Source organism: Anticarsia gemmatalis, chromosome 1, assembly GCF_050436995.1.
Source record: "Anticarsia gemmatalis isolate Benzon Research Colony breed Stoneville strain chromosome 1, ilAntGemm2 primary, whole genome shotgun sequence".
NCBI lineage: Eukaryota > Metazoa > Arthropoda > Insecta > Lepidoptera > Erebidae > Anticarsia > Anticarsia gemmatalis.
The window spans coordinates 2,608,499-2,635,817 of record NC_134745.1 but is presented as its reverse complement, the minus strand read 5'-3'; the positions used below and the strand labels follow the sequence as shown (position 1 = coordinate 2,635,817).

At 34.1% G+C, this 27,319-nt stretch overlaps 1 protein-coding gene, 1 long non-coding RNA gene and 1 other non-coding gene across 7 annotated transcripts in view; 2 read left to right on the top strand and 1 right to left on the bottom strand.

The window, feature by feature from the left end:
• The window catches only part of Sdc (Syndecan), a 311,422-nt gene extending 293,734 nt beyond the window's left edge, over positions 1 to 17,688 (top strand). Inside the window, exons 2-5 of one of the 5 annotated variants that reach the window (XM_076136787.1) lie at positions 9,350 to 9,539; positions 11,182 to 11,306; positions 12,655 to 12,772; positions 14,388 to 17,688. In XM_076136787.1, coding sequence (XP_075992902.1) covers positions 9,350 to 9,539; positions 11,182 to 11,306; positions 12,655 to 12,772; positions 14,388 to 14,560 — 606 coding nt within the window. In that variant the 3' untranslated portion in view covers positions 14,561 to 17,688. Of the gene's footprint in view, positions 1 to 9,349; positions 9,738 to 10,107; positions 10,242 to 11,181; positions 11,307 to 12,648; positions 12,773 to 14,387 lie in introns of those variants that run through there. The other 4 variants (XM_076136779.1, XM_076136773.1, XM_076136769.1 and 1 more) reach the window with 4 other exon arrangements.
• A 1,298-nt stretch (positions 17,689 to 18,986) lies between these two features.
• LOC142987862 (uncharacterized) lies at positions 18,987 to 25,219 on the bottom strand. The gene is made up of 2 exons (XR_012960547.1): positions 25,083 to 25,219; positions 18,987 to 19,391 (listed from the first exon to the last, which is right to left on the bottom strand). It is a non-coding gene; the product is annotated as an uncharacterized LOC142987862 (long non-coding RNA).
• On the top strand, positions 20,430 to 20,509 carry TRNAL-UAG (transfer RNA leucine (anticodon UAG)). Its single transcript has one exon. It is a non-coding gene; the product is annotated as a tRNA-Leu (tRNA).
• Positions 25,220 to 27,319: the final 2,100 nt, after the last annotated feature.

Genomic DNA, 27,319 nt, shown 5'->3' with positions numbered 1-27,319 from the left:
TGTTTCTGAGTATAAAATGGCTAAACATTTGTCTTGAGATGATTATTTCGTTACTTGAAATAACAGTTCTTTGACACAATGAAGTCTGAAAAGTTTCCTACTGTTATTCTAGTGATACGGTTTTGAAGTTCGTTATTGATTAATCTGTAAACCTTATTTTTATCTGCATGTGTATAAATTTCAATATTTTGATTAACGTGAATATACGTCAAACGAACTCCTCACAGACAAAGCTTAGGCACCTACACATATAGTAGTACAGTACAAGTGAACCTCAAACATAAATCCAGAGGAACTTATCCCATCAGTCCTAACGCCCTCAGATAAGAACGGTGTGATGTCAACTAGCCCATTACCCCTTAATATTCCCTTAGCGCAACGGATTTCCATTAAACTTTGTACATTTTAAACATTCGCCTTTTGCGTCCACTTGAAAATTCAACGCATATTTAAAGGTTTTCACAAAGAGCCTCTGTTTAACTTTTTAAGCCGGCTTAGGACGCCGTTCGAATATCAAATTGCGTTTAATGAAAAACAGTGTGACAGTTGACAGTTGTGAAGTCGTTCGGGAATATGTGGTTCGTTCAGAAACGCGAAGTTTTGCCATATGTCTGGTGCCGGTGTTCGTTATGTGTTAGTTCATCATGTAGGCATGTGTGTGGAATTGCTTTTGCTTCTTTCGACGTTTCCTTGTGATATGAATTTCGTTGGCGCCCTAATTTAGTTGTTCTGAAATATTGTTGTTGATATATTAGGTGGGGAGAATTGTTATGAAATTCCTTGGATAAGTATTACACAAAGCCTTATTGCTTTAGCTTTTTCATCGTAAAGATACTTTTACACTTGTATGGCTATAGAGTATCTGTGATAAAAAAAATGTACATGTTGTAGGTTTATTTAACAAAAATCCGTGGCCTAGTTATTCCGGTCAACTGTCGTAGTTCCATATCAAAGGGATTAACCGTTTGTGTAAGCTCCACGTGGGAGTGTAGCGTTAAAACGCTTACGTATTACCCAGCGTTCCTCATGGGACTACCGATTATTTACAAAATATGAATATCAAATATTTATTCATGTTGCAGGAAAGGCTATTTTACGTAGCGACTCCATCTTTTATTCAATATGTTGTGTCGATCTATAGTGCCGTAACGAAATGTAAGCGTATAGCGCTGTAATTTTACCCTTGGAGAAAATACCTATGTAGTACGTTTTTTGCATTTATCATGCCATAGGCTTTAAGCATCCTTACAATTAGTGGTGTTTTCATAAAAATATTGAACTGCACCCGTTGCGAAAGGATTGTCAAATCAAAGCATTTATCTGTAAACGAAACACCGGCACTTTTGGGTACATAATTTTATTTATCCCAAAATAATAAGTATAGTCTAAAACAATACCTGTACTGTAGCATTAAAATCGGTACTTTTCATCCTGACTGATAAAGAAGAACCTCTTAAAAACCTATTTTTTTAACTAAGAAACTAGCATGTTAAGTGACAGAGAAAAAGTAGCCAATAAGAAAAACTAGCAAATTCCAGGCGACCATTTTTAAATGAACCTGCATCTTACCAGTAACAGAATATATTTGAAATGTATCCTCTAATTCGTAAACCGTATTGTCTCAACATAGTATATGTAGTACATTACTAGAGATAAATGGGCAGTTCGGGTCAGGCCTGCCATTTACTGTGCCAATATTGATAGCACTCAATTAGTACACATACATTATGTTGCCGTCAGTGTAGGTATAATATAGTAAGCCTAGAATAGGAATACCTAACTACCTGCAGAAACGATTTTATCAACCGAACCTAAGCCTTCCTCTAGTCTCTCTAGACCAGCAGTGGGACAGTGATGGGTTAAATTTCGACACCCCGCGTGTATAATTATATTTTAGCTTTAGTTAACCTTTCCGCCCGCGACTAAACCCGCGTGGAATTTTACGCCCTTTAAAGGAAAATTTCTTAAAATCATCTCTTAGTACTCCTCTACACTTCCTAAGGAATATGTATACCAAATTTTAACTTTCTACGCTCAGTAGTTGCGGCTGTGTGTTGTTCACCAGTCACTCAGTTACGGAAGAGTTTAATATAATTGTATCTATTATATTGATGATTATAAATTCTTTGGAAAGTATCAGAATTAATAGCTACCTTCAGTATTGTACATGTTATCGGCTATGTAAACGATCACTGATGTTAGAAATCTTTTTCGCAGCTAGTCTGCAGACCGATAAGCTTAACCGTTATCGCGATGTAAAATGCACACAGAAATAGTTCCCGTTCCTGTACTTACTTACTTACCTAGTCTAAGAAAAGTCAGTCTTGAAAATAGCTACTGAAGAATAAAACAACAAGATCTAAAAAAAAATAAAGACTCCTATGCTCGTCTTGGTTTTAGCCACGTTTGCTATTAAAAGATGTAACCTTTCCTTGGGGCATATTTTTGGGGCATAACAGTATTTTTATTTCCAAATTGTTTTATTAGTTTATCCGTGAAAGCCTAAAAGATGAAATATTCAAACCGACTTCCAAAGAAGGAGTATCTCAAGTTTTCTATATTATTAGTATAGATCGAAAACTGCAAAGTTAATCCGATACAACTTTCCCAACAACGTAGATCCAAGTACACTCCTTAATTTCATCATTGTGGATTCAGAACGACTGCATAAAGCAAAATTGCCAGTCATTGAACCCATAATACTATCCCTTATCCCGTTCAGGTAAAGAGCCCTTTGTAAAATGTCGCCCTTCATGCCTATTAATCTATGGACCGCTACGGATTGTTGGCCAAAAAGTTTTTAAATTATTTTCCGTAAGGGCCCGTAAATAAATTGCGATTAAAACTCCAAACTCCGTGATGGGATTGGATTTTCGGTATCTGGTACCAGAATGTTTCAGGATTAAGGGGGGATAGAGTGGCAAGAATTGATCGATTTAGAGAAGAACCTTATGATTCAGCAGTAATTTCTATTGTATTTTGATCATAATTGTTCTCAAATTCGAGTTTGATATCTATCTCCTTGTAACCGTGGATACAGAGCACGTTAAAGTGTTCTAATGCAAATAAAAGGGTGTCGTTAGAATTACAATTAAATTTTAATCATAATGTTAAAACGTTGTTGAAGCTATGTAATGTCAAATCAGAAAAAACCGCACAATATTACACAAATCGGTTAACCATCCTTTAAAATGTTCTCTCTCACAGAATTTATTCACCCTCATAGATTTATTCCAATAACCTATAACGTAAGTAAGACATTAATATCATCAAAGTCTCTTTAAAATAAAGGTATAATGCTATTGAATTCAAAGAGTGTGTATCTTTCCCCTTCTACAGGGTGTCCCAAAACTCAACGATAATCCGAGACAGGATGAAAGGCCAAGTCATACCAGTTCTAGGAAAAATAAAAAAAAAATTCCATATCACTTAGTTCAGCAATAATATACATTTTTCAAAAAAGTAGAAATTCCACACCCTTGGTCGCATTTTCAAGTCCTGTGATCACCAATGTCACAATTTCGCTGTGTTTTTTTGAATTTCATGATCTTCATTAAATATACTATTAATCGTAAAACAAATTTATGCACAAAACATTGTTAATTTAATAAAAAAAGTTAAGTTTTAGTGAGTCATGGTTCACAAAAATATAGTTAGTCAACTTTGACGCTTCATATTGAAAAAAAAATGTACTACACTACCTTTGGCAAGTTATTTCAAAAGTTGGCGCATTTAATCAAGATTTCAAAATGGTATAACACTTGCCACTTTTCTTGCCATTAAAAATGTTATTTTTATTTGAACGAAGAGTATCCTCGCAGATGGATCGGACGCAGTGGTACAACTTTATGGCCTCCTCGTTCCCCCGATCTAAATCAAGTAGATATTTTTTGACTGGGAATGCATAAAAGAAAAAGTCTATTCAAAATCAATACAAAATCTATCAGAACTTAGCTAGAAAATTGACACAGCGTCAGAGGAAGTAAATGGAAGGAATTTTGCTTGACTAGTGAAAATATCGTTTGTACGCCGTTGCAGCGCCTGTATTCGTGCCAGAGGAAAGCAATTATTTTTAGTAAAGAAGTAATTGAATCAGTCCATAACCAATATTTAATGTAATAAACATAATAGGTAATAATTATAAAAAAAAAAACAATTAACGAACTATCGTTCTTATTTAATTATTCTCCTTAAACTAAAGTACTACCGAATCGTTTTCCTCTGGCACGAATACAGGCGCTGCAACGGCGTACAAACGATATTTTCACTAGTCAAGCAAAATTCCTTGCATTTACTTCCTCTGACGCTGTGTCAATTTTCTGGCTAAGTTCTGATAGATTTTGTATTGATTTTGAATAGACTTTTTCTTTTATGCATTCCCAGTCAAAAAATATCTTCTTGATTTAGATCGGGGGAACGAGGAGGCCATAAAGTTGTACCACTGGGTCTGATCCATCTGCGAGGATACTCTTCGTTCAAATAAAAATAACATTTTTAATGGCAAGAAAAGTGGCAAGTGTTATACCATTTTGAAATCTTGATTAAATGCGCCAACTTTTGAAATAACTTGCCAAAGGTAGTGTAGTACATTTTTTTTTCAATATGAAGCGTCAAAGTTGACTAACGATATTTTTGTGAACCATGACTCACTAAAACTTAACTTTTTTTATTAAATTAACAATGTTTTGTGCATAAATTTGTTTTACGATTAATAGCATATTTAATGAAGATCATGAAATTCAAAAAAACACAGCGAAATTGTGACATTGGTGATCACAGGACTTGAAAATGCGACCAAGGGTGTGGAATTTCTACTTTTTTGAAAAATGTATATTATTGCTGAACTAAGTGATATGGAATTTTTTTTTTATTTTTCCTAGAACTGGTATGACTTGGGCTTTCATCCTGTCTCGGATTATCGTTGAGTTTTGGGACACCCTGTATATTCCAATCCATGACCTACGCAATCTAGCGACTTACACCGCGCAAGTCTAAACAGTCGCAAAGCCACTTCTGGAGTTCAGCCAAAGATAATACCAAGTTACACCATCCAAGTACACCTTTTAAACTCATTTGCATTCATATACGCTATCGTCATTTTGCGATCAAAGTTCCTTGCGAGACAAGGATAGCATATAGTAATAGCTGCTTGAGTAAGTGAGAGGCAAGAGTTATCAGTAGGAAGTGCTTGGTGCTATCATTTTTATGGAACGTTTCGTTGCTGTTATCCGTGGTCTGATGATAATAGGTTCTGAATGTATGAAAAATCTTATTTGACATTGTTGTACGGTGTTTGGAAACATTACAGCTTTACACCCCGTAATATGTATTTTATGATCTTTGTAGAAGTATACTTTACAATCTCATAGATACCAAGGTTCTTGTTAGCAGGGTTCCAAAAATAGTCAAAAGAAATATTATTTTACATTTAGGTAACATCAAATTTTCGTTCTTTTGAAGAATCAGCTATCTGTGAGTAATTTGTATACTTCTTAATTTCGTTACCTATGTTTAATAGAAAATGAAGCTCAGATTCCTATCCAAAGCTTGTAACCATTAGCTAAACAGTCGTTTGACCATAATCTCTCGTTAAATAAATATTACTTACTTTAAATTGCGCCGTAACCTGTGTTCAGCACCTTAAGCTATCGCGATGTGGTTTACAGATTATATCGTGTTTATTAAATATTTAACTTTACTGTGCTGCCTAGCTTTACTCTAGAAAGCGATTTCTGCAGCGTGTAGCTTTTTAACAACAATATTCGATCTACAAAATGTGTAGGTTAAATTGAAGCTAGAATCTGTATACCATAGTTATATTGTAAAGAAAGTGCGTACTGCACTTGAACTTATTTAAATCTATTCTTCATGTCTTCTTCATACAGTTAATTTGGCTATGAAAAACTGTACTCAAAATGTTGACGCTTTTTATAAAACAACTGCTAAAGGAACATAGATTGGGAAAATCTTTACGATTATAAAATATAAAAAGAAAATTAAACTGATTATTTTCTTATCTTGACAATATTCTAATTTACTAGAAAAAGTAAACATAACCATTTATTAAACTGTTTTCCAGCGTTGTAATCTACTAGAAAGAGGTAAATAGTTCTATTTATTTAATTATTTTCCATATTTCGTTAAAACATATACAAGAAACATATCTTTACATACATACTCACATTTGTATAAATCTAAATAATCCGTACGTCATCGTTTGATGTTACAAGGGAACATGTAAAACTTGTTACTTACTACTTCAAAGGAAATGGCTGCTATAGGCATTTCTTCAAACAGGCAAATTTATGTTTATAAAAATGTTTATAAATGTTATTATGCTATTCTAATATTAAACAGATTCCATATAGAGCAAAAAAAAACTTCTTACCGTGATAAAATTTAAAAAAGTCTAGTTAAGTATGAAAATCGGATCAGCGCCCCTAGTGCAATTTACGAGAACTATTTTTTTTGGTAATATCAATTTTATTGATACGGCTAGTCAATACCAACTGCAGAAAAATTGTATTTTAGTGTCTTCTTCTGAAAATGTATGAAAGAGATTAAATGTGCTGACTTATTTTCGATTGATTTAAATTTTTAACAATTGTACGACTGGATCTATTACAGAAGGTAGATTTCCTTCTTTTCTGCATAGCGATAATTATTTTCAGTCGTGTTTATAAGTAAAATAAAATCTCTTCCGACATGCAGTTTTCGTTTCTTAGGTCATTCCAAAATAATTGCCCGTTTTTCAACAAAGCTTCACGGTTTCCAGCACCATAAAATATAAAGCGGGTATTCAAGTATTCCGTGTGATTACGCCGGAGTTTTATCGTAAATCCCTCGCAGGATAATGAGAAATATTATTTATTGTTGGGGATGATGTGGGCGGGGTGACCTGTCCGTGTTTACGAGGGATAAACTGTTATATACACTGGTGCATTGAGAACTGAACACCTGGTTTGCACCTGGGCAGTAGTTTGGTACGATAGTGAATTGTGTTTGAACAGATGGAATAAGACTGAGGACTGTACAAGGACAGTACAAAAAGGAGTACGTAGCAATGCATTAGGGCAAAAGAAATCCCCTTTTTTATTTAATTTTGATTGAGTTACATAATAACTTAGTAATTGCTATTGCATCTTGCAACATAGGTTCAGCCCACATATACAAAAAATATAATGCTGTCTGTTTATTCATCCGTCCTCAAAAGCGTTTTTTTTAATCTCTGGAACCCTATGATTTCCAAGAAAGTTTTCGACATTTGTCAGAATATTTATTGGCGAGTAATATTTTGTTAACATTATGAATGCACCTTTGTACTACGGTGTAAGCCTGTCTGATGATAATAGCAATGCGTGGTCAGATGCAGTAGCTTTGTGTTTTAAATGACGTATTTAATTTTTAACTGTAAACAATCAGTATGAATATCATTCCAACTGCTTCTGTAATACGCATATCAATTACTTTTGTTATTGTTTGCATAATATTATTCAATATGGAACATCGTATGTTATTTTTTTGTGGAGACTTTGAAACGAATCTAGATATACATATAGTTGTATGCCTAAATTGCAACGTAACTGTAAAATATTTCTATATTTCTAAACGAGTCTTAAACCCGCTAAGAATTTTAAAGTTACGATACTTTATTTGTTGCCCGACGTTTCGAACGAGTTATTAAAATTAATATTTTCATTTAGCAATTATTATGTGTACAAACTGCGATAGTTTAAAAACTACCTGTAAATTATTGAAACACCCATAATAATACGTAGAAAAATAGGGCGTAATTTAAATCTCCACTATGCATGTACCAACATTATAAACAAAAAAGGCTTGGTACAGTGTTGTCAACATTACAAACTGACTCGTACCATCTCACTTGTCTCTTCACATGAAAGGCAAAGGTATTTATTTGGACAGCCTCCCGGTTCTGTTGCTACACGCATACTTTGAAGTTAGCTGAGTGATGCGTTGTTGACTGAGCTACTGTTGAAATATCCTTGTAACTTTAGTTTTGAAAATTTCTATGTTAAGAAATTAGATATGTTATACAAAGTGATTGTTTTTTTTTGTAACCGGTACTCAATTCTCCAGTTATTACGGGAAACTACTTATTTATGATATTTTGAAATGGAATGCGTCAATAGATTAGTATATTATTGTTATTGCCTATAAACGATTAGAAAACTAAGAAAACTACTCAACCTTTTTTTCAATGCGACTATATAGAGAGATTTTCTTAAGGCATTAACTTTGCAAAACGCCACCTGGCGGTCAAAACGTGAACTTCTTACACGCCTCCTGAAAACGTTCTAAATTTAACCACTGAATGAAAGCCTCCGTGATCCCGGCATCTACCGGCGGGTGAGGGAACAAGCCGAATGTTCCCGGCGCCCCTCCCTACCCTCCCCCCGAAAAGCCTATCGATCCACCCTTGCAGCCACAATTCACGCCAACATAGTAAAGCACAGACAATCTCCTATCAAAATTATCAGTAGTGATACAATCTGGCCTAACTTTACAAATTTAATATATCAAGTAGGAAAACGTTTAGGTAAGTGAATTTTAATATTCTATGTACTAAGTACTCCATTCATGAAATTGCTCATTCATGCGTTCTGACGTCAGAAAGCGCAGCAGTGATTTTTTGTTATTGTGAATTTTCTTGCTGAAAAACTGCAGTTTTCTTCAATCGTTAGTACATTTTTCGTTGTGATTTGTGTCGTTTGAGGTTCATTTGTGATTAAACGGGTCAGTGATTTCAGTTGGACGTTGTCGAAACAGATTTTTCTCGAAATAGGTCGGTGGTCACGTCATCTAATGTGGGTGCAATTTGATCGATATTATATCTCAATGCGTATAATGAGTTTCATCTCTGAGCTCTAATATTTGATGCATTTGTGTAACTGAAGTGTATTTTCGCTTGTTTTCATCGTTATCTGTTACAAATCTTTCCGTTCGCCATTATCTCGCAAAAGTTTTTTATTACTCCATTTTATCATCGTACTTCGTTTTAATAGTATCAAAGGGTTTCAATTCGTTTTGGAAGGTTTGTTTTACGACTTATCAAGTGAAATAAAACTCCTGTGCAAAATCGTTTAGCATTAAGCTACGTTGTAACGAATACATAGTGCGTAGGTATCACTCTAGTAAATTCTACAGGCGTAACATTATGTTCTAAACAAAATGGTGATACTACCGATCGTATAGTGTTAATTCTTACCTGATTTAACCACGGTATATTAATAATAACATTACTTTGTACATCCTATTGTGTCGACAGAAACTTGTATCGCAGATTATAACGCGCAATTTTTTAAATGAAAATTTATCTCAATTCCAGGACGCGGCCGTAGAAAAGCCGACAGACGAACCAATAGTCCCTGTACAGAACGACGTGCACTCGCCTCCGGACCACGAGCTGTTCATTGACGACGCTGACGATGGGTCAGGCTTAGACGCCGACGAGAGCTCGGGCTCCGGCTGGGGAGCCGGCCCTGGACCCGACGACGAGGACGGCCGGGCGGGATCAGGTGACCCACCCAACGGACCTCCCGATGACGAAGACTATGCAACAACTACTAAGGCCGCTGAAACCGAATCCTCCATCCTTGACTTCGATACGCCCAGACCGGAGGAGACGGACGAAATAGTTATCCCGGAACAACCGGACATTCCCAGCGCCTCGGAGTTCGATCCAATCCTACCATTAGATCCCCGGCAGTTCATTCGTGAGTAGTGGCTGAAGCATGCCAGTTTTTTTGCGTTGTTTTTATTTTATGTTTCAGTGTGGGAAGTTGTCATATAACGTTACATATACTTTTTAAAACTGTATCAACTGTTATTTGTGTTAATAAACATACGCGAAGAATTGCATACGATTGTCAACAATCATAACTTTGTTTTGCAATTCCTAAATTACAATGACAACTTCTCACATAAAATTTTAGACATAATTTTTATACTGTAACTTGTTTATTCGTTTAGTAATATCATGAAACAGGATAACTGGATCATACGAGCTATGAGTCACTAACCCGTTCGTGTAAACTTCATTGAAACTACAATAAGTGACGTAGCCTTCGATTAACAGTTTATTATTTTACATTGTTTATTAAACTGCTAACCACACGACAGTTACTGTGCTAACTTGAGGACAGACGAACGTGTATACCTGCATTAATAAACCGATAATTTAATTATTCTAAATTACGTTAACTTGCGAGGATATTTTGGTAAGTTTTTCGTAGTTAATACTCTACGGCGTTTTTACTTTTTTATCGCATGACTACGTTACTATCATGCAGACATTAGTACCATTTTCTGTAGTTAGCATGTCTAAGGTAATATAGCCCTGGAAGTTCATCTCATTGATCCATTAGCTTAGCGATGTTTTTCTATTACAATTGTTGTTTAGTATTTTTAATCATTGGATGCTTTTGTTCATGCTGTATCATGTATGATCCCTTTCCAACCCGCCTTGTATTCCAATGTAAATAATTTCGCGGGACATGCGATGTCTATCAGTCTGCCCACATTCCTCTTATCCATGATGGCCTTGATCGTGGTCATATTCCGCGTTAATTCCCAATAATATTTGTAACAGTCTTCGTCATCTTGTCATTGTGTCTATCAATAGTCATAGGTTAATCAAATAGTATTGAAAACATTGACGTCAAACAAAACCACATAACGAGTCCACAGTCGGGCTTCCCGGATTCAAACCAAAGCTCTTTGCATGAACATTTAACATGAATTTTACATGAGTAACAACGATTTATAACAAAAAATGTTACGAATATTTGACCGATTCAACAAACGACTCACGACTGCAATTTCACATAAATAATTTATAAGTAGAAGGATGTCATGTTCTGCTTGAACTAACAAACTTCCCCTTCATTCGTATGGCTAGTTACCAACTTAACATCAACCGTTTTTCAAGTCTTCGAACTAACGATTCAATACAATTACAAATTCTGACCATAGTGGCTTGTCTTTCAAAAATCAAAATTCAAAAAATAGAGATTCTGGATTAATATACCAGTGTTCAGAAAGACCGAGCTAAAATTTAAAAGTACTTAGGAGTATAGAAAAAATATGTCAGATGAAAGGGCTAGCAGATACTTCAGCCGTTTTTACATCATATTAAAGTATTTCTATAAAATTTTCCAGCAAACTCGGGCAGCAGACCGAGAGAAGACACCTCGGAAGAGGCGCGCGGCGCGGGGGAGGAGCAACCCTCGCGCCCAGATCAGACCGACATCAGCATCTCGGGAGAGGACATAGGACACTCGGTCGTACGTATTAAAGCTCATTATTGCATGCACAGAACACTAGATAGAACACTTCACAATTTGTACTGACCCTGAAGTAGCAATCTTCGAACAGTAGTTTTGGATTCTAAAGTTATTAAGTCCAATTAGTAGAGAGCCTAGTGTGCAAGGTTCGCGGGTGCCTGAGGTATACAACATCCAGGATTTAGAACATCAGTGAACCACAGGCTTATGCAGCTGACGGTGGCCTGTTTGGCCACCGGCTACTAACTACTAAATAATTTTGTTTTAGATATAAATATGTTCTAAAAACGGCACTGTTTCTTTGTATGACGGGCTGCAGTAGGTCCAATGATAAATGGAAAACCATAATAAATTGTTACAACTATTATTTACAGGGGATGCGGTATTTTTTTTTCTAATAAAAGGGGTGGTAGTCCATAAAAGATCGAGAACCTATCAACCTACTAGAGAAATCAACTATGCTCTAGTTAAATCTTGCATGCTAAGGGTCTCTACTAAGCCCTTGGGCTATATCTCCTATCCCTTAACTAACTATAGAAAGTCCAAACTGTTAGCAGAAAAAGTAAACATTTTCATAACACACATATTTAGTTCTTTGTAGTCGAGGTTGTTGTTGCCATGGCAACAACCAGTACTCGTATCTAAGTTCACAATTATTGTACGTAAAATTGATGGTCACTATTCAGTACATAGCTACTTCAACGTTACATGTTAATCAGTATCATCTGAAGAAGAAAACAATGTACAACATGGCTTTCAAATAGTTGTCAACTGAGATACGTGACAGCCTCTCTGAATACGAAACACTTCCCTAGAAGATTTTCTGTACTTTAGGTACTTTAAATTCCCCTTTACTTGTCCATTTGTTTGCTATATTTCACACAGGATGACGATGGTGTGTTGGCATGATAGTGTTATAATAATACATGGTAATCTGACATTGACTTCCGCTAATTCTTTAGTATCAGTATTGTACGGATTGCAGTAGGTACGCGGTTTTTTCCCGAACTTACTTTTTTAGATGTTTTGAGTTTTTCGATCAGGAATTTCCGGGAAAAAAAGCATAATATATTTTACTCTTTAGGACTCAAACTTACAAAAAAATATTTACCTACATTTTGTGTTAACTATAGACCCAATTTTTTTTCCTATCTTCTACTTACAAATTTGTTGATCACATTTTATCAAAAACTTTTCTGAAAATAAGAAAAATATTTTGTAATACCCTTATTTTTTTTTACATTTTCCCCCCTGACAAAACAAGACATTGACAAATAAATCAACGGATCACTGACCCCAATGCGTCCACTAAATCGTATAACCATTTGCTATAACATTGCAGGACCAGGAACCGTCTGGCACGAACGTGAACCCAGAGTCCCGTGCGCCAGACAAGGTCGTCATCATGAACGCCAAGTCAGATGAACGGGCTACCAGCTTCTTCGCCCAGCCGGGAATTCTCGCCGGTATGTATTACTAATATTATAAAGCTGAAGAGTTTGTTTGTTTTAACGCGCTAGTCTCAGAAACTACTGGTCCGATTTGAAAAAATCTTTCAGTGTTAGATAGTTCGTTTATCGAGGAAGGCTATAGGCTATATAACATCACGCTACAGCCATTAGGAGCGGAGTAGCAACCAAAAATGTTTAAAAAACGGGGAAAGTTATGACCCATTCTCTTTTCGGTGACGAAAGCGAAGTTGCGCGGGTCAGCTAGTTCAATAGAAACGTTGGGTAAACAAATAAGGTATCGTAATCTTTAATTTTCCACCGCTCTTAATACCTGTTGCATTATGATATTATTTCTTAACTGAGTAATTATACGGGCCCTTAGTCTTGCTTAAATTGGTAAGAAAAAGAAAGCTGTCTTTTATAATTTTTTAAGGCAATTTAGCTGGCAATTTTTTTTCTGTTGTCGAGAGAACCTAGCGATCTTGTTTAACCAAGTTCAAACACATTTATTAAATAGGTTCGTCAATATTGAAATAAAATTCTAAAATCTCTGTACTGTAAAACCTAAAGTCCTGCAGAGAGCTAAAAAGAAACAAGAGTCTAACAGCTCTTTTATTTTAAAAGAACTGAATATTCCAGATTTTTTTTTCTTAGAAGCCTGACTTTTTATATTCTTTGCTCAATTTGACCAACGTATTTTTAAATTCCACTTTTTATACAAGGTTAAGCAGTCCAATCTGGAGTTGGACATAGGCAATGGAGCATTAATGCTTGGCCCATAATTACCGACTAACGACTAGATTAGGTAAACAAGACAAAAACTTAGCTATTGTTTACCTACTAATAATGTGCAGACAATGCGTGTTAATTAATCAAGCATCGTGAGAAAACCTGCATTAAATGTAATCGCAATCTTTTGTGTTTACGAGGTTATGCAAACTGACCGTCATCAAACTAACTGATTATATTATTACTGTATTGAAACGCAGGTTACAACTAGGATTTTATTCTGGTAGTGTAAGAAAATAATCATTTCTTCCAACGGTGAAGGATAACTTCGTGATGCAACCTTCCATGTCTGACAGTCCTTTAGAACAGTTCTTGAAGTTATGCAAAGTCCCCAACCAGCACTTTGCCAGCACGGTGAACTCAAAGCCAAACCATCCTTCATTCGAGGCGGAGACCCTGCCCCAGAGTGGGACTTTTTATTGTAGTGTAAGAAAAAGATTAGTACCTCGTTACCTACTTCAATTTAGTTTAATAGTACCCTTGTCATAGATTTTGCGGTCTTTTACGTACGTCACAATAGTAGGTAAATGGTCATGTTATTGCTAAGCAACCTTTCATTACTTCATTAATGACAATGGAATGTAGTTCTAGGTCAGTTTAATTGACATTTTAGATTAAGAGTAACGTGTGACTCGCTGTGTTTGATTTTTTTAAAAACAATCTCATACTAAGACTTGCTCTTGTAACAAATATTTGTAGATCACACAAATAATCGTCCCGTGTGGGAATCGAGCCCACGACCTCCCGACGCAATAGTAGTGGCGGGGCAGCCACCTTAATCACTACGCCACAGAGGTCGTTAAGGTGATATTGTTCTAACATATAATGTTGTATGTTCCAGCTGTGATTGGCGGCGCAGTAGTGGGTCTGCTGTGCGCCATCCTGGTGGTGATGTTCATCGTGTACCGCATGCGCAAGAAGGACGAGGGCTCGTACGCGCTCGACGAGCCCAAGCGCAGCCCCGCCGCCGCGTCCTACGGCAAGGGACACAACAACCGCGAGTTCTACGCGTGAGACGACACAGACCAACGCCCGCCACGTCCCCTCTAACCGCCAACACTAGTCCGCAGGTCGCCGGCGCTCGCCGACCTCCCCCGCGACACCGCACCCGGCGACACCGCACCCGGCGACCGCTGCCATTTTAACACATATGACAGCTACAAACCATAAACAAAATGCGCGGGAAACAAGAAAAATAAAATTTATCAGTAACGTGGCTAAAATTGTTCTGTGATTAATTTTTAAAACTGCGATCGATGAATTATTTATTGTTCTTAATGTTTGACATGAATAAATAATAATAATTGTAAGGTACGGATTGTACAGTGATGTACAGCCTGATACATAAAATTATACAAGTAGTCAGAACGACGATGACGCAAAAACTAAATGTTAATAAATTATCACCTTTGAGACCAAGTTTTTTAATCACTCGTGTGATTATTATAAGTGGTGTTTATCGAGTGGTTTCGATATATTGATGTATCTATTGAAAAGACCAATGTGGTTCGCATGTAATGTTCTGAATGATAGATCTTGTATGTTTTCTGTAAAAATGAATTTTGTGCCATCCGCTTATCTTCAACTGTATATTGCCAATTCCCTTCGCGTAGACTATCGTCTTAGTCTCGATAATAATCTATGGACACGTCCATAACTTCGACTATTACGTGTAATATATTATGTATGTGTGTATGTATTTAGATTGAATTTTCTAATATAAGTAGACTTTGTAATATCGAATTCTTATGTTTATCAACATATTTTATAATTTGCTGTCAACGATATTCGAAAAATCTTTTTAAAGTGACGACTACGATTGATTTTACATTTATTTTAAGGCACTAATTTTATAAGTTTATTAGTTATAACTATGGGGTTTATTATATTTAGGAATTGACGTATCTCTATCGTTTAGTTTGTTTTATTATAGTTTTAGATACCTTAATCTCATGTTTGTCTTTAATATCTGAAAATAGGTTGTGCAACGATTTTTAATTTGTATTGCTTTTGTGCCATCTTCAATTTTCTAACTTGTCTGTGTAGTTTGTTTACATTAATTAATAATGCGAAGTAATTTATAAAAGGTAAACGATTGTGTGGTACACGGTTGATCGAACAGCTGACTTGCACATACAAGAATCTTTACTCTAAGGCTATGGTAGGGACTGTGCCTCATTTTTTACAGCTAACGTCATTCATCTTAAAAATGTCATGCGATTGTACAAGGCAAAAATCCGTTGTCTCCACACATTAAGTAACGTTCAAATATTTAATAATTTATGAACATAGAGCATTATTATTAATGTAAAGAACTCAATGCCAGTGTTATTTAATTAATTTAATTTAAGTAACACATTATGTCAATTAATTTATTAAAAATAGAAATTAAAACATTTCGATCACTGTAATTTATGAGAATGATTGTTGAAATATAATTAAAAATTAATTATAATTATTTCTGTAACTGGATTTAATAACTGTGTGTAGGAGGTCTTTGGGTTATAAATGGGGAGTGTAAAATATATGAAAAGTCAAAATTTGAACATTTCATTAGTAACTTAGTCATTGGGAACGGTGTTACTAGATTTTTCTAGATTTAAACTGTGTCATAATTCTACATAAAAATTTAATGTTAAATTTCAAATAATTGATGTCATCAAAGTATAAGAATGCAGTCATCTCGACCGGGATTGACATTATTGAGTCAAAAAATACCGGGCGTTGTTGAAATAGGAAAAATCGTTGCATTTAGAAATGGATTTTGTAAACTTAACCATAGCAACTCGTAAAAACAGTATCTTATACGAGTAACTGTAAGTTAATGAAACCATTAATAACAACCATTATTAGGTCGAATTGAACAGATAAACATACGTCAAATACAGTCTATGACGTCATGACTGACATGACTGTTCATCCAGTGTCATTTAAAAAATTAAAACTGGAACACAAAAATAAGTGTCAAGCGCAATCTATGACGTCATCATTTAAAAAAAAACTTCCATAGAACACCAAAACACCACTAATGACATAACCAAGTAAATAACAGTTATTCAAAATATTTTATTCTATCAATAATCCGTTACAAGTATTTAACGCAATATTGATAGAAATGATAATAACAAACCGGCTCTATTCAAAATTTTATACGTGATTTTTGTTACTTCAGTTTTGAACAACAAAAACTATTAGTAACTACATACATATAAACAAAGAGCAGCTATAATATATTTAAGCAATTTTTAATTTTAGTAAACCTAGTGTCAAAATTGTTCAAGCCCGAAAGGCCTTTGACAATATTTAACGACTGTTATCTTAATTGACAGCCACCGAGACCAACTTTATACGTGCCCTCCCAAGCACGGAGACGTTCAGTTTAAATAACTGCGGTCACCCATCTATATAATGACCGAGCTAAGTTTTGCTTAACTCACAGATCGTTGTCAGACTGGTGAGCATAACTGGCTATGCGTCTTATTCATAATGTCGTATAAAAAAATAATACAAATGTCACCGGTGCTTCCATAAGGCACTAAATTTTAATACCCCAGCGGTTTATTTCTAGAAAAATCTAGAAAAATTAATATCCAAATACATTCCTATCGGATCGGTTACATTTTTAAGCTGTAGTGAGCTACGGCTCTTTAGTAATAAGAAATTTGTACATTGTAACTGTAAATTCTTTAGATTTAATACCACAATGTAAATATCGTACAGTGGGTTAGTTTTATACATCAAAACAGTTGAAAAAGGGCTTAAGTGGTACTTTTTAATATCGACTTACGACTTTATTCCACTGACACATTATTGTCGCTGACAGATAACACGAAAGAAAAAAAAATACCGATTCGAAAAAAATATCGATACTAAGTTTCTATACAAAGGCTTTCTAGACAAGTTGATTGGTATGATGCTAACTCACTGAACATAAGTCCATTGTGTTAAAACTGAGTAATTTATACGGTAATAATATTGTGTAACCAAATATAACTAGTTTGTTAACGATTATCTGTTGCAGCCTTGTTTTTAGAATAAATTTATGTTGCTTAATCATAACTATATTGTATCATGCATTTGACAATACTATGTAATCCGCTTTGTGGACAAGTTAGTAAATAATTGAAATGCAATAATGGAAATACCTACCTAAAATAATGTACTTTGTACTAATAAACGTCAAGTAATCTCTGATTTTATATACTGTGTTTTGTCTTTTTCTCTCACCGATTTAAATTGATTAAGTGACAAAAGACTGTATAAAAACGTAGCTACATGACGTTTATTAGTAAGACACTAACAATCACGGCAAACTACAATACAACTTAAATTTTTATCGAAGTGTACGTTTTAAATCCACTGAAAATGAGTTGTGGTTGAAGGGTTCCCATTAAATTTGATATAATGTAGGTGATACAGCATAGCCCTCACCCTTTATTTGTTTCACATAAAGGAGGAACGAACAGCTAATAAGATCAAGTTAATCGCTTTAAACATCTATAAAAACATATATTATTATGTGCCAGTTGCAAAATTCAGTGGTTTAAAAATGCGATGTTTTATTCAATTGTTTACTAACTTGTTCGCGTTTACCTGTGACGTTAAACGTCATCGCTTGACATACATATCTGATGGTATACTTGGCTTACGCCTACACATCGAACCGTTGTAATGCAATTGTAATGTTGATTATATTATTTAGTAGCTGTTTCATCACTAAGAAAAATAATATTGTCATGGACATTGTGCATACATAAAAACCAAGTACTGTCATTAAATATAGATAAATACTATGATCTGATGTCAATCGGTATAATATTTAATAAACTTACAAAAATAAATCTAATATGGCCGCAAAATTACATAAGTGGCATACTTATTGCAAAAAGACTTGTGCAGAATAAAAAAAAATTAGATCCGTTTAAAAAAAGTTAAGTGTTTTTTTTTGTAGTGATGAGACAGTTACTAAGTAATAGTTATTCTTGATTTATGACTAATTTCTGTAGACGATTTTTTTTCTTATGTTGACTTTTGAACAAGAACATTTTGGAAACGAACACCGATTCAGAGTACAGTTAATTTAAAACTTACCAACTTTTTATACTAATAAATGACTGTTAAATATAACAACTAAGTATAAGAGAAAAATCTACGATTTCGTCATGTTCATGTTCGAAAGTAAAATATTTATATACACATTTCAAATCTTTAGTTTACTTAATTTTAAAATTTCCAAAACGCCTTGAATAATCTAATGGTAATTCTATTTAAAACTAATCCGTAATACTAAACTGAAAGGTGCTGACAATTTATTTATTTATCTTGTCTTTGTAAACAGTCAAATATATTTTTAACTGAGCCATTATGGGCCAACATTATAATATTCCAAATTTACATTTAAAAACTTACTCATTTAAAAAAAAATACAAAGCCTAAACTATTTTTAAAAAACGAATTAGGTACCTACAATTGTTTTTTTTTACTCTAAAGTTTTGGTTTTAACACAAAGAGGCTAATCAAAATGTATAAATTTTAATCAATTTTATGCTTTTAAAAACGTTTCGTTTTTCCTTTTTATAATCTCATATGTTTTTACTAATGTAAGGAGATAGGTTAGGATAAGCATATACATAATTATTGATGTCCACCTTGTAAATATTCTCCTTTACACTTAGGTAAATATACAGGATATTATGAACAAAATAATGTGTTTTATTTGTTATTTACCTTGTTCCGTTTTCCTGTTCCAGTTTGTTACCTGTTTCCTTATTTTGGTTTAAGTAACTCTCCTTACTCATTTATTTTTCGTCATCGTCGACGCTAAATAGATCACTGTATCTAATATCTGAAATTTAAAAGCATAACATATATTTTTCCTCGTTACAGTAAAGGTTAGCAATTTTCGATTGGAAAGAGAAGCATCCGTCATTAATTGCGAATTCGATTCCTGATCTAGGCTACGGACATATTATTCTCCGCCCAAAAATATCGAATACAGTAAATAATGAGTTTACGTGAAAGAAACGTATGTAAGTATAGTATTTAAACAACCATGAAACAAGCAGGTCTATTTGACTCACAATGATTCAAGGAAATTTGGTTCCATTTAATCACAGTAGATGGCGCAACATGCTTCAGAAGTGAGTGTTGTGCATAGAATTAGTTTCTTCTGATCAATAATAAAATGATACCAACAAATACGGACTGGTTTTACATCCACATAGTCAAATACCAAAAAATGACGACTTGTAACAACAATTGACGAAATTAAGAAAATTATGAACAAAAAATTAAATATACCTACATGTAGGTAGGTACCTAAGTATGTAACAGTACTAAGTGTATGAAAATAGATTTGGCAATGTCACTGCTACGCAGGTGTTATAACTAGCTAGGTACTTATTATTTCATGATACTTATGAAAAACGCATTCTTTTGGGGTGCTGTTTTTCTCACTAAGCGTAGAAATGCTAGTAGGTACCTATTAGTAAACAAAATATCAGTTCAATGATCTGGTTTCCTCTTGTCTTCATGTAAGTTATCCAAATATATAACATTATGTACATGTTTATGTACCCTGAATGTCATAATTTGGTTTTTAATGCAAATACCTAACTACGATTAAATATAGGTAGGTACTAACTAGTACTGTTAAGTAAACCTTTCTGAAATAAATGCGTACCAACATTGGTATTATGTCATTGAAAAAACAAATATTCTGTCTCTTTATGTAGAACGTTTCTATAGCTATAGTAATATTTTCATAGAAGTAGAGCCAATACGACTTTAAAATTAAACAAACATTCATCCGTACAAGGTCTTATGACGTCACGTGAGTCAAGTGTTATATAGTACTTGATAATTTTACTACTCCGGTCACGACGGCAGCGTGGCCGAGTGGTCTAAGGCGCTGGTTTTAGGCACCAGTCCGAAAGGGCGTGGGTTCGAATCCCACCGCTGTCAAATACCTTTTTGCTATTTTTAATCATTTATTGCGCAAATATGATTACATTGGACAGTTTATTTACAATTATTTACTGAATATAAGGTTTAATTATTAAATCGAATGGCGATAAACCATTAGATATTATATTAAAATAAACAGTCATTGTCAAAACTATTGTAACATTGAGAGTATAAAAAGTAATAGTAAGCTTGATCGTTATTTATGTGAAAATCGCTGAACCGAATTTGATAAATGTTTAGTTTAAGAAGGTTTTTGTAAACAATCATATGTTATCAATAAATTTAAAAATAAAAAAGCCTTGTCTAGCAAACGTCTATCAAACAACTATGACTAATTTATTATGAACAAAACGTAGGGTAAAACACCCGGTAGTCGGCCCCCAACCAGTAGTCAGCCTTTACAGGCTTTATATCCATATAATTAGTGTCGAAAATAGTAAAGACCATTAAAATAATCATTAATCGAATCTGTATAATCTTATTGACTAATGTGCACAATTACGATTCGATAGCATGGCAGGTTAACGTGTTACACTCATTCTTATGAACTGCCATCAAAGACATGGCCAAAAACGTCGCCATTGCTATTTTTTTGTTAAGGATTCGTGTTTTAGTTTTTGGCATGTTTTTCAATGAATTTGATGCAATATGGAACGAATTGATATTTTATGCTAGTATTTAATAGTTTATCTTCGATAAAATCATGCATTGCACGCGTTTTATTTGTCTTTTGTATTATAAATTAACGTGGCCGACTATTGGGTTTCCAAATTATGAGGTTGATCCAGTAATCGGCCATGGGTGGCTGACTACTGGTTTTTTGGCAATTCTCATATATGTGGTTGAAATTAACAGGGCGAATAGTTCTCAATTTAACTATTGCGTTGAGCTAAACTCTTCTAAGACAAAAATAGTATTTTACCAGTAGTCGGCCGCATATAAAGCCAGTGAATTTCATGAGGCCGACCACTAGACCTACATATCCCATAGACGGCCGTCAGTTTTGCTAATTGAAATTGGGTCTTAAATCCTTTCATTAAGGTTCAAATTTGTGGACGGCTATGTTGGCACAAAACTTAGTTACTTGTTTTCGAATAGTATCATATCAAAAAGACCAAAAGATCTGTATAAAGAGGAATAATTGTCATGTGCTATGATGGCGATCAAAAATGTTATGAAAATCATGGAAACGAGTCGAGTACTTGGCATTTCACACATTATTATGACACTACAAGTCCGAAATCGTTTAATAGTCTCACAAATGCCCCGTACCATTAAGCTAGACTAAGTGCACTCCCAAAAACAAATGACTGCCCTAAGGAACTGGTCACGATATGTTGGCATCAGCTTCCAGTTTCACCGGATGCAGTTGAATACCAGTGTTTTATATGGAGCAACTGCCTATATGACCTCCACAACCCAGTTACCTGGGCTATACCACGACTACCATAAGACTGGTTATCAGATTTTCAAGCTTCTGACTAATGGCAACGATTGCCAGAGATCCTTGAATGCCTGCCGGGACCTACAATTTACCATGCCTTCCGAAACACGAAGGAACTTTGGGAAATGAGAAAAGAAAGGAATGATACCAGTTACTTCTATCATCTACCTTCTATTTCCTCGCCTACCATTGACTTATGTATCAACACATCAAGATAGCTAAAATGGTTTTATGGGGAGAGATGAGAAACAGAAGGAATAAAGGAACAGAAAATAAACTTTTATCGCTGTGAACCGTGTGAAGAAAGACTGACTAGAAAACATTTAGAAATCAATTACCTAAGTGCTTATAACTTTAAATTTAAATCTTGAAAACCCCCGATTTCACAATATATTTTTCTATTTCATACTTTTTATAGGTTGGTGGTTAGGTTAAACCATTCTAACTTTCCCACCACCAACTTTCTCAGCATGAGAAGACATTTGAGACCCCGTCCGAGTAAATTTGCAGACATTCGGTTAATCTCCCCACCGATTTTCATCAAACATGTCTAAAAACACTCGCACATATGTCACCTTTAATTAAAAAAAACTAAATTGAAATCACTGCATCCTTTCGGGAGTTATGATGCCATAGACAGACAGACACACAGACAGACACGTCGAACCTTATAACACCCCTCTTTTTGCGTCGGGGGTTAAAAATGAATGGATGTATAAATTTTACTGCATGGTATTTTTGCAAATTTATTTCCTGGAGATTTAAATAAAAATATATGTATTTAAAATAGAATATTTATATTGAGTAAATAAGAGGCTGACTACTGGGTAAGACATGGCCGACTAGTGGCGACATGGGGCTGACTACTGGTAAAAAGTGCCATATTTTGTTTAATGTGGATTTTTTCCATAATAATCTTATGAATATGATATTTTGTTAAGTTTTTCTTAAAGTTTAATAAATTACCTTTCATACAATGACTAATGATTTTACATCTAGTTGTAAATGTTAAAAATATGGCTAAATGAAATTGACATTTTCACTAAAAGGCTGACTACTGGGTGCTTTACCCTACCTACATCTGTTTTAAGGTCATTGCTCTCAAAACTTAGATATACTTGGTCTAAAATTCTAAATCAATGAGCCATAAAACAAAATGGCGAATGATGTGCCGCCAAATGGTCACAATAAATTACTTCTGTTGACAACTACATGAAATACTACAAGTTGGTTTATTTATTGGTACCTATACACGGGTAATTTAATATTCTTTGGTATTTATTAGGTATTAATTGGATATACTATTACTAGGTTTTTAAACATTGTTATAAAGCCAGTGAATTTCATGAGGCCGACCACTAGACCTACATATCCCATAGACGGCCGTCAGTTTTGCTAATTGAAATTGGGTCTTAAATCCTTTCATTAAGGTTCAAATTTGTGTCTCTTTTTGCGTCGGGGGTTAAAAATGAATGGATGTATAAATTTTACTGCATGGTATTTTTGCAAATTTATTTCCTGGAGATTTAAATAAAAATATATGTATTTAAAATAGAATATTTATATTGAGTAAATAAGAGGCTGACTACTGGGTAAGACATGGCCGACTAGTGGCGACATGGGGCTGACTACTGGTAAAAAGTGCCATATTTTGTTTAATGTGGATTTTTTCCATAATAATCTTATGAATATGATATTTTGTTAAGTTTTTCTTAAAGTTTAATAAATTACCTTTCATACAATGACTAATGATTTTACATCTAGTTGTAAATGTTAAAAATATGGCTAAATGAAATTGACATTTTCACTAAAAGGCTGACTACTGGGTGCTTTACCCTACCTACATCTGTTTTAAGGTCATTGCTCTCAAAACTTAGATATACTTGGTCTAAAATTCTAAATCAATGAGCCATAAAACAAAATGGCGAATGATGTGCCGCCAAATGGTCACAATAAATTACTTCTGTTGACAACTACATGAAATACTACAAGTTGGTTTATTTATTGGTACCTATACACGGGTAATTTAATATTCTTTGGTATTTATTAGGTATTAATTGGATATACTATTACTAGGTTTTTAAACATTGTTATAACAAGCGCATAATAATTAAGAGCTTTTGATGTCTCTACCGCAGTGACTGACTATGCGTAGAATTAGCAGATATTACATTTTTCCTGGGAGTAACAAAGATAGCATAAATTAAGAAAAAACTTGAAACAATATTGCTCTGTATTTAGTAGGTACTTCCAAATAAAGTTAAAATATGAGTACGTCTACGGTCACCAGTCAACAGATTTAAATGAAAGGTAGTAGGGTACCTACTCAGATACTTTATAACCATATTAAACACATAGGTTACTTTTTATCAAAGAGATCTGTTTACGCGGACAAAGTGGTTGGCAGAAGCTAGTCAAACATAACTGAATTTTCCGGAACTTAAGCGAAACTTTACAACGAAACATGTTATGAAGGTGTGACGACCGTAGACTAACCTTTGAAAGAAACGGACCAATAGATTACTTGAATAAGGCATTCAAGTAATCTATTGGTCCAGTAATTAGAGAATATTGCAAAATTTTATGTAAGAAAATCATAGGTATGTCAAAAATAACAGGTCCTTAAGAAAATATGAATGTAACTGCGCCGCGCGCGCCGGTGTCAATCACCTGGTTTACAAGATTTTAACTTAGTCTGCAGTTAATTAGAACGGTTTTACTGATTAAAAGTTTTGTAGTTCATTAATATTCATAGAACAGTTTGTCATTTTGAGTTAATTAGTTGAGAATTTGAGATGAGACTGGTGATATCATTTAATTTAAGGATTGATGGCGGAAAGGCAATGACATTTTGCTATTGATCGAAAAATAAATTGTTCTTAACTTATTGAAAATATATATCTGCAGACGAAATTTACGGGAACATGTGTTGTATCTACTTTTGTTATGTTGTATTACGTTTGATATAATTAATAAACTGCTGAATAACTTAAAAAAATAAATCTTAGTTATGTCATGGTTTTTGCTAAAATCGACCACGAACTATAAACATTTGTAGACATTCCATCAAGAGGTTTAAGAGTTCTATAATCTAATAAAAAAAAAATTAATGGTTTTAATACTTACCTTATTTATTACCGGATGTTCCGGCTGACTTATATCGGTGTTAGGTGCTGGTGGGCTGATGTGGCTGCTAAGAGTCGTCCTCGGACTCCGTGTAGCGCGAGATTTTACACTACCCTCACTTGGTCTTTACTTTTTTTTGCATTGTTCGAACTTGTCGGTACTTCTACAAACAACACCAACGACATCTTAGTACTTAACGCTATGCTGTTAGAAGCATTTATTGTTCTTACGATGGTTGTTAGTCAATCCCAGTCGCATCAAGTAAAAACATTTTGCAAGTCATCCTAGAAAAAATAACAGACATTTTTTTAAAAGAACTTGCTAAATCGTGACGTACCTACTCCTCCCTCTAGTCTCTGACAAGTGTCATAAACAATCCAAAGCATTTATTAACCGACAATTTCGCGCCCAAAATGCTACTAACCTCAAATAAAATCGCTTACTTTCGCGATTACGAATTAAAATAATCGGTAAATCGATTACTATAATAAATCAAGTTCAAGGCGAAGTAGTGCGGTACAAAACCGGTATTTTTACCGAACGGAATCGATGTCCGATCTCGATACTAGACGCGAGCGTGCAATTAATCGATGTCACGACGGACACGATTTAGGAGATCCTGCGCATATTATTTACAGTGTATGTAGAGTAGGTGCGTGACAGAGATTGTCAAAACATTTTTTGCCTTTATCATTTGATGTAGATATGGTGATTTGTGATATTACTGAAATAAAACCAAATCTTTTGCATGACATATAGGAAAAACAGGATGCATTGTTTGCATTTCTCCACTTGTGGGTCACGATATTTTGAAAATTCATGTCACTGATCTTCCGATAACAAAAGTACGTACTTAGTTGTTGTCACTCGACGTGAGATTCTTAAGTTCTACGTATACGGATTCTTAAAAAAGAAGTATTTCCAATTGAAGCCTAACATGTAAACGAAAAATACAAGCAAGATATTAATTTCAATTAGCCCAAACGGAAATTAAAAACGACAACAAAGCTCTTAGAAATTATATTTAACACCATTTTATTATTTAAAAGGCAATCCAAACATCCCAATAAACTAACTTTAAAATAAAATCTCCGATTATAATAATGAATAATATAAATAAGCTTCTGTTTTTATAACGCTACCATGACTAGAGCTAATTCGTCATAAACTCACGCTTCTAGTTTTGGTGTTACTCATATAAAACAAAAAATAAATAATATGAAACCAATTATGGACCACCCGTGGTGTCGCTTGAGTTGATAAAAAGTATTTAATGAACTTAGCTGACGTTTTTTTAACAGTTGTATATACTTACTTGAAAAAACATAAGAATACTTTGGGCAAGATTTTAACACTTAGGTACATGATCACCAGTTTCCTTATAATAGGAATCTCCTTTTTAGGTCTTTGCATCTGCGTCAGTAATTCAAGAAACATTGATTTGCTAATGTACCAACGAATGTTTCTGAAAAGAAAAGTAAAATTATTCATTAGCCATTACATAATGCAATAGGGTAGTTGACTTCTAGCCAAATCAGTTACTCTTTATGAAATGTGAAAAACAAATTTGAGTAAAAAAAATACGGCATATGCACGTCACTTTATCCTATTTTCGTTGGCATCAAATGACTGTCGAATAAAATGTTTCAGTCAATAATAAATGTAATTTCAACATTGTTCATGAGCATTTTGGATGAACCTTCTTTGCTTACTTCTCAAATAAGTAAAATTCAGTAAATACTAGATACCTCTAAAATAATTCATAAGTGATAAATTTTGACGCGTCTGGAAGAAACTACCTACACGACCATCTATTTTAATACGAATATCCAAAAAAGTTATATTAAGATGACTAATGCAGCGTTTAAAATGTAGGTTTAATTCTAACGGACAAATCAATCATCTGTCTCCGTTCATTGCTCTGTGGTTTTTGTTATAAATCATTTTTATATACCGATTGTATATACATCTAGCTATAAATACTTGTATATAATTTACATAAACAAAATAAATAAGTGCAAGTACGGTGACAGAGAAAGTTGGTCAGTTGACAGATTGGACTAACTAGAAAAGAGTAATTGTTTTACAATGTTTTTAAGTGAAGCGAAAGTGTTTATTAATTAGTGGCGAGTAACTAGTTCTTGATGAACAAATTAACTTGATAAACAGTTTTTAATTAATTTATTTATTACCTTTAATAAGGAGTCATTTCCTTAAGTAATAAAGGATGCTTTTGG